General features: G+C 48.0%; 1 protein-coding gene across 3 annotated transcripts in view; it reads right to left on the reverse strand.

Moving 5' to 3' along the window:
• Positions 1 to 14,240, reverse strand: part of c11h8orf34 (chromosome 11 C8orf34 homolog) — a 701,484-nt gene that overhangs the window by 223,450 nt on the left and 463,794 nt on the right. For 2 of the 3 annotated variants that reach the window (XM_072467614.1, XM_072467616.1), the window contains exon 8: positions 9,764 to 9,899. In XM_072467614.1, coding sequence (XP_072323715.1) covers positions 9,764 to 9,899 — 136 coding nt within the window. The remainder of the gene's footprint in view (positions 1 to 9,763; positions 9,900 to 14,240) is intronic. The other variant, XM_072467615.1, reaches the window with a different exon arrangement.

Consider the following 14,240-nt stretch of genomic DNA (forward strand, 5'->3'; position numbering starts at 1 on the left):
CGGCTTTTATTGGATCGATGCGCTGCACCAAACTGTTTTACTGGGATAGTGTGGCTATTGGACCGCACCCATAGATTGTACTCAGTGTATCAGTTTTCTGAATATTTTTTTCCAGTTATTCTCTTGCTCGTGTTATCCAAAGCACCAAAGGAAGGTGAGGTTCAGGAAGGAGTACACTTGATGATGAGATGTAACTGGCTGGTGTGGTGTTGAAGTTAGATCAAAGTTCAGGGAAACAGATAATTTAGAAGTTTCATCTGGAGCAGCTGAGTATAGATTGGCTTCAATATAAACAACACAAAGAAAGACATAGGGAATCAGAGAGAAGCCATTGAGGCTAAAAAATGTAATCATTACAAAACTGGTAAAATTAACAAGAAAGTGATACCATCATTGGCAAACAGGGGTGATCTTGAACATTTCTGGGAATACCATTTTATTTTTAGGGATACCAATTTTGAACAGCCCATTGGAGGGGCATTACAAATCACAAGATCAGGAGGTAATATGGATGATGACAGCCCATGTTCATTCATATATCTAACAAGACCCTGCAATCGGCAGCAGTCGCGCCCACACGGTCGACGCGGCGCCGGTCGGGGGCTGGCGGCGATTCTCCGCGGTTGTCTGACCGAGTTCCCGCCGAGTTCCACCAGCGTGGTTCCAACCTGGCACCATCCGGCGGGAGATCAGACCCGCGGCCGCAGTGGCCGTTCTGGTGGGGGTGGCGGGGGGATCGAACTCGGGGGGGGGACCTGCACGACGGCCAGGCCCACGATTGGGGGCTACCGATCGGCGGGCGCATGCGATCTGGAGGGGACCTTTCTCCTTCCACGCGGGCCCGCTGTGTTGCTACACCATGTTGAGCGGTGCCAGCGCGGCAGTGCAGGGCCGCGTATCGGCGCCAGAGCAGCACGCAGCACTCCGGCGCCATGCTGGTCCCCTGTGGCCCACTGAATCGCTAGGCCAAGAGGCCAGTTGATGCCGGCGTGAAACACTCCGGTGTTTGCGCCTGCGTCAACACTTAGCCGTGAATTTTTGAGAATCCCGGCCGTTATTTCTATACGTATATTCTATTCAATAAGACAATCTCTATGGTGGATGTCTGTTCTTATTTGGTAGAATTCAGTGTTCTTGAACTGAGCTAATTGCAACCTCAGAGGTGTGCTCTGTAGATGGTACTTCTTGAGTAGTTGTTTCAGTATCTGTCACTATAGGGATTGAAATGGCCTCAGAAACAGAAGAATTTGTTCTTGTCACTGACTCTGGTCTCCGGCCTCCGTTTTCCATTCCGAAGTTTAGGTTTCTATATCTTCTGAAGGTGGAACCACTTCAGAGGTTTTTGCAAACTCTCTTCATGCAGCAAGTAACTGATCAGCATAATGTAGCCAAACTTTTTCACCAGCCATCTGAACGGTGAATGATATTGGACCTGTCTTTGCTTGGATCACAGCTGGTACCCATTCCTCATTGGTGGTGTAACTCCTAGCTAGTACTCTCTCCCTGGTTGAATACTTGTTTTTTAGAGATGTTCTCCCTCCTAGCAATTTATGCTTGCTGTTGCCGTTAGACAATCTCTGAAGTATCAGGTGGAGTTAACAAATCAAACTGTGTTTCCTCTTAAACAACAGCATTGCCAGTGACCACTGCGTAGTAGCATGTACAGTATTCCAATACGATATTAGAAATTTCTTTACTCTTCTTTATAATGTTTCATGATCCTTCAATGCTTTGATAGAATGCTTTAATGTTAGCACTGCTGCATCGCAGCTCCAGGGACCCAGGCTCAATTCCAACCTCGGATGACTGTCGGTGTGGAGGTTGCACTTTCTCCCCGTGTCTGCGTGGGTTTCCTGTGGGTGTTCCGGTTTCCTCTCACAGTCCAAAGATGTGCAGGTTAGATGGATTGGCCATGTAAGTTGCTCCTGAGTGCCCAAAACATTAGGTGGCGTTACTGCGTTACTGGGACAGGATGGAGGTGTGGGCTTAAGTAGGGTGCTCTTTCCAAGGACCGGTGCAGACTCGATGGGCTGAATAGCCTCCTTCTGCACTGTAAATTCTATGATTACACAAAACGTTCAGTCAATCCAGTCGTTGCTGGATGATATGGAGCTGACTTGATATGGTGAATACCGTTCCCTTTCAAGTAGTCCTCAAACTCTTTTGAAGTAAGCTGCATACCATTATCACTCACAATCTGCTCTGGTGTTCCAAATCTTGCAAATATTTCTTCTAATTTCACAATAGTCTGCTCGTCATTGTTGACTTCATTATCGTGACATCTGGTCATTTTGAGTGTGCATTCAGAATCACTAAGAACATATGTCCCTCAGTTGATTTGGATAATCGATATGAATTATCTTCCATGGCTGAGTCGGCCATTCCCACAGATGCAATTGTAATGGTGGCGTGTTCCTTAGTTTTGCACAAGATTGGCATTGCCCAACTTTATCTTCAATTTGAGCATCTAATCCTGGCTACCAATAATAACTGCGCGCTAATTTCCTCATCCTCACCACACCAGGATGGCCTTAATGCAGTTGGTCAAGGGCTCGTAACTACGGAGGAATAATCACACCAATTCCCCATAATAGAACTCCATTCTGTACTGTCAACTCAAGTCTTCATGTGATGTAGAGCTTGAGGTCTGGATTTTTCTGAAGAAGATCTGACAGCATTCCTTTTTGGACCATGTCCATCCCCTTCCCATCACTGGATCGGTTCTTGTATACCTTTGAACTTGAGAGGAAGTCACAGGTACACTATTCATGAGTGAGAAATGCAAAATATTGACAAAATTTTCTCCTAGGTCATGTTTGTCTTGTAACGGCAATCGTGATAAAGCATCAGCATTTGAAAGCTGCTCGGACTTGCAATACTGGATATCGTAAGTGTGTGCCGACGATATCAATGACCATCTCTGCAATCTACCAGCTGCCAATGAAGGTATACCTTTACACAGCCCAAGAATTGCAGTCAAGGGTCAATGATCTGTCAAAACAGTAAAAAGACAGCCATAAAGGCAATAGTAGAACCTTCTTACACCAAAAATGATGCTCAAAGCTTCTTTTTCTAGCTGAGCATAATTCATCTCTGTGCTAGTAAGAGTGCGTGAAGCAAATACTATCCGTTCTCTCCTGAAGGCATAATGTGCGAGTTGACTGCACCAACCCCATAGGGTTGGATTGTAATGAATCAATGGCTCTGACTTCAGTAAAGCTTCTTTCACTTCATTGTCTGCATCCTCACATTCTTCTGACCAGTGCCAAGCCTGTGTGACACGCAGCAGCGTGTGTAAAGGCTTCAATCTTATTTCAAAATTCGGGACAAGTTTACCATAATAATTGATCAGTCCTAAAAACTACCTTAATTTTGTCGCATTTTGAGGACATGGTGCCTCTAAGATTGTTGACATTTTCTTTGGTTCTTTGTGTAAACCGTCTTTGTCGATAATATGACCAGGGTAATTTATGGATGACTTGAAAGAGTCACACTTTTCTTTCTTAACTCTCAGGTTGTGGCTCTGTAATTGCTTCAGGGTAACTTCCAAATTCGGCAAGTGTTCCTGGTTGCTCGAACCGGTGATAAGAATGTAATCGAAATAACATTGAATCCACTGAGAATTTGATCCAATGATCTTTGAAAATGAGCAGACGCAGATGTTATTCCAAAAAGAAGTCTTCTGTAATGAAACAGTCCTTTGTGCGTCGCTATGGTGAGTAGTGGCTGTGATTTGACAGCCACATTCATCTGCAGATATGTCTGTGAAAGATCAATTTTACTGAATTTCTGTCCTCCAGAAAGTCCAGCAATGAAGTCTTCAGTCAGTGGCAATGGATAATGACCTACGCACAAAACTGGGTAAATAGTAGTTTTAAAATCTCCACAAATTCTCACTGAGCCATCCCGTTGAAATACAGAAATGATTGGTGCCGCCAAATCACTTTTAACAACAGGTTCGATGCCTCCTGTCCTTACTAATCTGTCCAGTTCTTCTTCACCCAGAGACGGATTTTCAATAAAACACACAGCACTGCTGCGCGGGGCCCCGACCAAAGGGGTGGGCACATATGGAGAGGTGACTGTTGTGTATAGGACCTGACCCGCTCGCTAGGATGAATCATTGCAGTAAAAACACATCTAGATTACAATACAGCACCTAATATTGACATTTGAAATACTTTGCAATTACGTTTCAGAATGTTATGGACTCCTCAGCATTTTCTTCATGGGTTCTCAAACCTGGGTCTGCTAGGTTTCCAAAACCCCGCACCACCGGACAAAAATAGTTTGTGGGGGTAATCTGATTTTCATCCCTTATATAAAATGGGAAACCCAACCTCAGCAGGGGCAAGTGCACACTACACAGTCCAAACTTGTCGAAAGACCAGAGGAAATGGAGCAGAGTTTTGAATGCAGAGGAAAATCAGATTTCCTCCAAAGAAACTGACAGCTAAATTTTTACTGAGTCGGGGTGACTCAGGAGCATTTTAAAAATGGCGGCCTGGTCCCGATTCAAGGATTTCCTATCCCATTCTGGGGCGCGATTCTCCGACCGCCCCGCTGGGCCGGAGAATCGCCGGGGGGCCGCGCGAATCGCGCCACGCCGCCCCGACGCCATTCTCCCGCCCGTGAAAAAACGGGCGGGCACACATGGCGCCAGGCCGCACGGAGAATTGCCGCAAACGGCCATAGCGGCAATCCTCCGGCGGCGCCGCGATTCTCCGGCCTGGATGGGCCGAGCGGCGGTCCGAAAAAATCCGAGTCCCGCCGGCACCCTTCTAACATGCTCTGGGCCGGCGGGACCTCGGGGTTGAAGGGTCCGGGGGCGGCCTGTGAGGGGGGGGGGGGTCCAACCCTGGGGAGGCATTCCGTTGTGGCCCGGTCCGCGATCGGGGCCCACCGATCGGCGGGCTGGCCTGTCTGTCAGGGTGCCTCCTTTCCTCCGCGCCGGCTCCTGGATCCCTGTGCCATTTGGCGTCGGGGCCGGTGCAGGGAAGGCCACTGCGCATGCGCTAGTTGGCGCCGGCCCAGCTAGCGCATGCGTGGGCCCCGCGGCGCCAGGACTGGCAGCTGGAGCGCCGGAGTAAAGTACTCCCGTTTTGGCGCCGGCGCCGGCATTCTGCCGCCGGACCAGAGAATCGCGGCCCTGATTTTTGAGGCTGGACCTGGGCAAACACCCATACCCAGCACTTCTGGCCTGGGTGGCTCCTTTGTGGAGATAGGTATCTCCTCATCCTCCATAATGTGGTGCAATTTTCATGGAGTTGGGTCAGTTTTTTAAAAGAGTCATGGTTCACAGCATCTCAGAGTCATGAACATTGGTCTACATGAGCGGACCATTAAAAGGTGAGTTCTAACGGTGAGCCTCCTGCTTCCTATGCCAAGCTATGGCATGTCAATGCCCAGGTTGGCACGGTATCACAGTGGTCAGCACTGTTGTGCCAGGGTCCCATTTTCGAATCCCGCTTAGGTCACTGTCTGTGTGGCGTCTGCACATTTTCCCTGTGTCTGCGTGGGTTTCCTCCGGGTGCTCTGGTTTCTTCCCACAAGTCCCGAAAGATTTGCTCTTAGGTAATTTGGACATTCTGAATTCTCCCTCTGTGTACCCAAACAGGCGCTGGAATGTGGTGACTAGGGGCTTTTCACAGTAACTTCATTGCAGTGTTAATGTAACTCTACTTGTGACACTAATAAAGATTATTATTATTAATAACCCATTATACACTTTAGAACCAATGAATCCTATAGTGACATAGGTCGTGTGAAGAAAAGCTCTCTATAAAGTAATTTATTCATTACTTTTTTAAAAAGTAATTATACTACAAGGCAATAAAAGTGGCAATCGTCCAGACCCTTTCAAGCATCAATAACAGAAACCACAAACACTTGAAACCACTTAACTTTGTGTAAATAGACATTGTGAAATTGACCACAGAGATCGAAGAGCCAGAGCTATCGATCAAGCAATGTCTTCTCTGGGGAACAGATGTTTCAACAAGAGTAATGGGTGACTGGACTCTCAGTCAAGCTGTTGAATTTTGGCAGGGATGAGGAGGGGGCGGTGGAGGGGGCGGCGGCGGGGGGGGTGTTGGCTGGTGGGTTCATAAGAGTTGTTCACATGGATGGAGGATATTTGTTGATGGGGGTTTAAAAATGCTGGGTTTGCCCCGAAAAATGAAATGACCCATGCTTTTTCAGGCTGCGGTTGTAGCAGTAATCAGCTCTCAGAGAACAGCCAGTCAAGCAACACCAACCAACAGCAAAGAAACATGAACATTTATAGGGGCCTCACAGTTGTCTCAACTCAGTCCAAGCTCCACAGCTGCTATTGCTGCCTTGGTGATCACAACTCAAGCTCCTGACCAGCAACCATGCTGGAGGGGGGGCATCATATCCCACCTTTATGGAGTGAAATTGGGATACATTCCTGTACACAAATGGTGGTAAAAGTTTGGAACTCTCTTCTGCAAACAGCAATTGATGATAGCTGAATTGTTAATATTAAACCTAAGATTAATAGATTTTTGTTTACGAAAGTTATTGAGGGATATGGGACAAAGGCAGATATATAATTAGGTTGCAGATCAGCCACAATCTCATTGAATGATGGAACAGGTTCAAGAGGCTAAATGGCCTTTTCATATTCCTAGAGGTACCAACACCGAGCCCGAGTCTATTAGACTTAGAACTTTCTATCTCTTTCTTCCTTAATAAGCACCAATTATTTCCTATCCCACTTTTCAAATTTAGCATTGACCTAACCAGTGCCTTTCATGTGGAACCTTATCAAATACATTTTGAAAGTCTATGAATTTCATGTTACAAGGATTCCCACAGTCCATTTGGGTTGTCACTTCTTCAAAGAAGATTCAGAAAAGGTTCTCCCCTTTGGAATTCCGAAATCTATGCTGATTATTATTTATTCAGATAGATGACATTGAAATCATGAACTGGAAGCAAGCAAAATAAGAGCAGGATCAGTTCTGGACTTGGTTTTTAGAATGAAGCAAAAAGATAGAATGGAGTATCAGTACGAGAACATTTTAGTGGCAGGGATCATAATTCAGTTAGATTTAGAGGAGTAACGGGAAAGGATAGAGGTAGTCCTGGAGTCAAAGTTTAAAATTGGGAAAGGCCAATTTTGCCAAGCTGAAATGTAATTTGACAGAAGTGGATTGGAAATAATTACTTGAAGACAAATCAGTGGAAGAACAGTGGGAGGCATTCAAGGGCGAGGTAGAAAGGGTTCAAAACAAATAATGTTCCCACCAAGAAAAGGGTAGACCTCACAAATCTAGACCCCTGGAGCATGCAGACTAGGATAAGGCAAAAAGGGAAGCTTAAGTCAGATACCGAGAGATAAATACTACAAAATGTCTACAGAGATGCGGCAAACACAATGGTAGGGAGTAAAAAGGAAAGTAGGAATGCGAAGAAGAGTATCACAAGATTTATGGTAATTAGGCACAGTCCATAAGAGACCATAGGCATTCATAGAACATAGAAGGAGAAGGAGGCCATTCGGCCCATGGAGTCTGCATCGACCCACTTAAGCCCTCACTTCCACCCTAGCCCCGTAACCCAATAACCCCTCCTAACCTTTTTTTGGACACTAAGGGTAATTTAGCATGGCCAATCCACCTAACCTGTTAGAGAGAGAGGCAAGTGGTTATAGAGCTTGAGGGACACCACTCACTCAAAATTACATATGGAGCAAGGCATGGAGTTGTGGAATAAGAGTGAAGGCCATGAGACCTCATTCAAAGGTCCTGGTGTTGCTGGCTTCATTGAGGAGCTGGCCATTTCAGACTTACTAAATTCTGATGGAGTTGGGCTAGCTTCTGAAGACGATATGGTTCACACCAACTCAGAGGTACTGTGAACCATAAGTGGAACCCTGTTCCCCACAGTGCCAGTGTACCAAGACAGGCCCTCTACCCAGCCCATCTCTGCACCCAGTAGCCTCCGCACTTTTCCAGGGTCGCCCATCACGACTCTCATTTTCAACCAACACCCCCAGTCCAAGAATTCATCCTTCTGGGGACTTTCTCTCGGCTTGGATTTGGTGGAGCTGGGAATTGCCTAACCCTGCACTTCTAACCTGGAAGCGCCAAATGCCAAGATGAACCGTACACTATTCATGCCCATCTATATCTGTTTCTCAGAGATACTGTTGTTTCTTAGAATGGAATAAAACTCACTGACTTCATTTCATTAAGTTGCATCAATTATGCCACGGTTGCCCTAAACTGGCTGAGAGTATGGAGGAGATTGATGATGCTCTTAGACAAGTGTGGAGATGAACTAGCTTTAGATTAGGTTGAAGAGCTGGAATGACAATGATACTCAATACTAAAAGGGTCAAGTTGACAAGGAGGGCAAGCCTGAACTGCTGACTGAATTTGGAAAATATGTTAAGTCAACATAGGGATTTCAAAATACAGAGACCTAAAGATTAATAAACTTCAGTGTTTATAATTGTTTCAGTATAAAGGTCTCAAAGATAGTTTTTCACGTAATCTCTGAAATTACTACTGCTGAAATCCCCACAATGTAGAAATTGTGACATTATTGGGAAATGTTCAGAACACAAAGGGTTAATGTCATACCATAATTAACCACTAGATGGAGCTGAATGCTGAACTATATAAAGCACTCACAGGCTTCTGGGAGAAGGCTGGAGAGGAGAGCGTAGGAGTAGAGATAGAGATCAGAGTACAGTTATATAGAGTGTAGAGACTAGTGTTGGTTGAGTGTAGATTGTAGATTACTAGATTATTGTTTACTGTAGGAGTTAAGTGGTCGAGCTTTAATAAATAGTGTAAATAAATATTAGCTTTGTTAACTAACTTAGCATCTGTGGTCTTTGTGAACACTACAACATCCATCCTGATAAAAGAATCAAAAAGAACACCACAGAAATAATACTGTAACATGGTAATCGGTAGAGAGCTAGACACATTATAGCAGTGAATGGGGGGAGGGGTCGTGACTATTTTTTTGTTTAAAAATATAACCCAAACATTCTGGTGGAACCTAGAAACTAGCTGCTCAAAGTACAGAAAGTATAATGACTTTCATACTTGGAATGAAAAGACAGTGGGCAGGATTCTCCGCAGCCCCGCGCCAAAATCGCGGCCGATGCTGGGACGTAGAATCCAGTTTCACTGCATAATCGGGCCGGCGCCGGTTCGGGGATTCTCCGGGCACCGAAAATCGACGTTGCCGCGGAGTATGCCGTGCTGCCGGGGAGGCCAATGCCAGAGGTCCGCCCAGCAATCCTCCGCTCCCGACAAAGTGGAACTAACCACATATTGCCAGTCAGGACTCAGTCTGCGGCCGCCCTGGTCGGGGGCGGGCAAATCGGAGAACAGGGGGGGGCAATTAAATATGCGGGGTTTGAGGCTCGGGCACGCGGCCGATCCGGAGGTTTATTTTTTTTGTCTGGGTCCGCAGTCCGAGTCTGCCACGGAGCACAGCACGGCCGCTGGTGGCCACCGCCGTGCGCATGCACGGCCTCCGACCCAGAAGTGCAAGGGCCCGTATCTGCAGCAAAACCTTCGAGATTCACTCCGGGTCCCTGCTAGACCCCTGCAGGGCTATGAATTCGTCTAACTTATTTCAAGGAATTTCGGGAGTAAAACTCCACCGTTTTTACGCCGGCGTGGGAACATAGTCTCATTTCGGGAGAATCCAGCCCAGTGGCTTTACATCTGATAACAATTCTGGCAGTAAGGTGTTGTATTGGTTCCTACTGTACCTGGCACACCTCGAGCAGATGTTGAGTGTAACTTTGGCTTGAGGTTCTGCACAGTACACACTTCGGCCTTGGCTAAACCTGCTACCAGAAGGCACGTGGTCAGTTATGCCCTCCATCCTCAAATCATCCAAGTCCTCTGTAATTCAAAGATAATTCAATGAAGGATCTGTTTGCAGGTGAAATAAGGTAAAGACACAACAATAGGAAACTAGTGAAGCTTTGCTTACACCTATTCAACTAACTTATCTAAACAATAACCTAACAGTTTACTAATAACTATACAGAGAATCCATTCTGCATCAAATTTATATCATTGTCAAAAAGAGAAAGGATACCTCATTGTATTCAGTGGAAATCAAATTTTACCTCAGGGATTTAAATTATTTGTAACTCAGAATAATTCAACAGGATAATGGAGGTTAAATTCACATCTGTTTTATGAGCATAATGCCCCAACTTAGTAGTGGGACGGTCAGCACCCAATCTGTGCACAGGTTTGGATCACAGCTAAATTTGTCAGGCCTATTTTTCTGTCATCTCTAGCAGCTGTACAAAACAGGCATCAGAACCTTAGAGATGAGCAGCCTAAAGCCTATTTTAGGTTCCCTTCAGAAACTGGTTGGTGATAAGCAAAACAGGAGTCAGGCCTGCTCTACTCATGTCGCTTCAGCGACTTCCACAAACACCAATGAAAGGATCGAAGGCAAGTTTCTTACCTTTAAAATTCAGAAGCTGTGGATGCAGGAGGAGAAGGTGTGCTCCCTGGCAACACAGCACCCCCAAACCACACCATTTCCCTTCTCCCCCACTCATTACCGCTCCATCCCAATATTCCTGACTTCTAATGATCTTTAGGAAAGGGCAAGGTGCGTGTGGACACAGAATGGGTGTTATAATAATAATAATCTTTATTAGTGTCACAAATAGGCTGTTGACAGCTCAGTAAAATAATGAGAATGAGGCTGGCCTCAAGCTTCCTGGCCCATTGTTCACCAAAACACATTTCTATCCGATTACACTTTTCTATGTTAAATTCCATAACATCATGTGACCTGATCTTTTTGGATGCATCACTGTTCTGGACACTGGTCACCCGACCATATGGCTTAATGCTGTTAAATGGTACAATATGACTTAAAGTAATCGCCCTCTAATTTATTAGGAATAGACCTTAGTACAGATTCTTGTGGAACTCTATCCCTAAGCGAAGTCAGCACCATAATCCAGTCATTCAGAAACATGGATTCTCCGCAATCGGCGCGATGTCCGCCGACTGGCGCCAAAAACGGCGCGAATCAGTCCGGCATTGCGCCGCCCCAAAGGTGCGGAATTCTCTGCATCTTGAGGGGCCGAGCCCTCACCTTGAGGGGCTAGGCCCGCGCCGGAGTGATTTCCGCCCTGCCGGCTGGCGGGAAAGGCCTTTGGCGCCCCGCCAGCTGGCACGGAAATGACTTTTCCGTGCGACTCATGCGCGGGAGCGTCAGCGGCCGCTCACGGCATCCCCACGCATGAGCAGTGGAGGGGGTCTCTTCCGCCTCCGCCATAGTGAAGACCATGGCGTAGGCGGAAGGAAAAGAGTGCCCACGGCAGAGGCCTGTCCGCGGATCGGTGGGCCCCGATCGCGGACCAGGCCACTGTGAGGGCATCCCCTGGGGCCAGATCGCCCCGCGCCCCCCCCCAGGACCCCGGAGCCCGCCGGCGCCGCCTTGTCCCGCCGTTCAAAAGGTGGTTCAATCCACGCCGGCTGGCGTGGGTTGACAGCAGCGGGACTTCGGCCCATCGCGTACCGGAGAATCGCCGGGGGTGGGCCCGCCGACCGGCTCGATTTCCGACGACTGGCGCGGCGCGATTCCCGCCCCCGTCGAATCTCTGGTGGCGGATAATTCGGGACACGGCGGGGGCGGGATTCACGCCAGCCCCCGGCGATTCTCCGACCCGGTGGGGGGTCGGAGAATCGCACCCCATATTCTGTAACTGATCTGTCACAATTTTCAACCGTTTTTTTTAAGTTAAGTCTTTAAAAGTTTTAAAAAATTACTTCAGCTCCAGAATCCGCCAAAATATCTGCACTTTCCAAATTCAGGTCACTTGAGCATCTGCAATTTTAATCACATCACCATCGGTGGGTGGCCATGTCTTCAACTGCCTGGACACTAAGCTCTGAAATTCCATCCCATATCTCTTCATCTCTCTACCATTCTTTCCACCTTTAAGGTACTCCTTAAAACCCTTTTGATCAAGCCCTAACATCTCCTTATGTTGCTCAGTGTCAAATTTTATTTTATAGTCACCCTGTTCACTGTTTTGTGATGTAAAATGCTCTATATAATTACATCTTGGGCAGAATCTTGCCAGAATTTGACAAAGCGTCAGACTCAGACAGGAAACTGGCGTTTAACTCTACAGTTGCACAAGCCAGTTTTCTAACAGAAGCGTGAGTCTCTGAGACAGAAGAAATGAGTGGGCATGGTTTATCCCATCGCTCTGGCAGGGTGGGGCCTCATAGAACCAGCAACCTGCTCCAAAGTAATCGGGACACCACCTTTAAAGATGCTGCCTAACGGTTCCCAGCCCCTTTCACGGAGGTATCGGGGGCTCCACCTCCCGCTGACAATTCTTGCCAGCAGTCTTCTCCCTCACTCCACAGCCCCACATCCACCGGTGGCATTGAACCCTTCCCCCCCCACCAATACCACGGAAGTACATAAAAAAAAAAAATTTAGAGTACCCAATTCATTTTTTCCGTTTAAGGGGCAATTTAGCGTGGCCAATCCACCTACTCTGCACATCTTTGGGTTGTGGGGGCAAAACCCACTCAAACACGGGGAGAATATGCAAACTCCACATGGACAGTGACCCAGGGCTGGGATCGAACCTGGGACCTCGGCGCCGTGAGGCAGCAGTGCTAACCACTGATCCACCGGGTTGCCAACCATGGAAGTATAACCAGTATTCCACCACATCACACCATCAATGTATCAGCAACAACCCCCCCCCCCCCTCCCTCATGGGGCTCCCACTAGGGCCCTCGCACGGAACTAACTCCTGGCACTGGTTGGCACTGCCAGATTAACATTGTGCCAACCTGGCAGTGCCAACCTCTGCCACGTGGCAGTGCCGGGTATGTCGCCCTCTCCTCCTGGGGCTATGCTTACCTCTGCGCCCCTGAGGGGATCCCCTTGACTGCCTCACATCTGAATGAACCTGTTGCAAACCTCACCAATGTAACATCATGTCAGCGAGGTATGAATATTTAGTGAGGATGTTCCTTTGCCGGGGAGGTGCTAATAATATTTAGATCTGTTACAAATGCATTAAAGTGAAGTTGACGCCTGAGCGTGAATCTCGTGACAAGTGAGGGGCTGGGGAAAATCAGGAAATGCGATATTTCCGGTGAGTGCCAGCAAGGCCAAAAACCCACGGGTGGCATCCCCGGTGGAGACATTGGGTGGTGACAGTGTCGGCTATGGATCAGCATGTCCAAGGTCTGGGGCATTCTGTGCAGGCACTGACCGAGGCACAGGACAGGGTACCGCCTCACAGGCAACCATGTCCAAAAGCCACCTGGAAATTGCCATGGCGTTCCGGAGCGTGGCCCAGTCACAGCAGGCCATGGCAGGGAACATCGGCGGCATTGCTCAGGCGAACTCAATTATAATTCATCGTTACTTAATAAATTAGTTTGCATTAAATTGAAGACTCTTGGTTTCTTTAGGATCACATCATCAGACCCTTCTGGATATACAGCAACTAGTAACAAAATATATTACTAAACCAGTAATATAACACCATGGAGCACCCCGATGGAGCTGGAGGTGATCAGGCCTGTGCCGGTGACTCCTACAGGGGAGCTGCCGGCACATCGCAGCACCTCCGATACCACCTCCCCCCCACCCCCTCCTGCCCCTTGTGCATCTGGTGGGCAGCGTGCAGAACGGGGCATCACCACGATACCTGGGACACCCGAGCAGCAGCCAGGCCCATCCAGACCCATCCAGCCCAAAGGAAACCCGCCAATGGGGACCAAGGTCACAGGGCAGGAACACAGCAGGCTGCCTCCACTCCTGCTGTACCATTTGGGGAACCACCTAGATGCAGCGCTATGGCCCATCAGGCCAGGAAGTTAGACACTAGTTAAGTTGGCATGGGTGCAGGGTAGTTGAGTTATCGGGGCTAGGATACAAATCTGTATATTCGGACACATTAAACACCTGTTGCCACCGTTACAACCTGCCTCGGTGCTATGTCTGGTGGGTGTGAGGGGTGGGCTGGTCTGTGCTGGCGGGGGGTTGGGGAGGGGGGGGGGTGAATCGGCAGACTCTGTGGGTAGCCCGGGTTCCACAGCCCCCCTCCGTTCCCCCGCCCTGACCGTCCCCACCTCTGCCACTCCAGGGATTCGATGGCACCATGTGATGGTGTGACCAGCTCGCATGCAGGTATCACCCAGGTGGGCAGTGGGAAGTGCTACCGTGGGCAG

The sequence above is a fragment of the Scyliorhinus torazame genome, chromosome 11, assembly GCF_047496885.1.
Source record: "Scyliorhinus torazame isolate Kashiwa2021f chromosome 11, sScyTor2.1, whole genome shotgun sequence".
Classification (NCBI taxonomy): domain Eukaryota; kingdom Metazoa; phylum Chordata; class Chondrichthyes; order Carcharhiniformes; family Scyliorhinidae; genus Scyliorhinus; species Scyliorhinus torazame.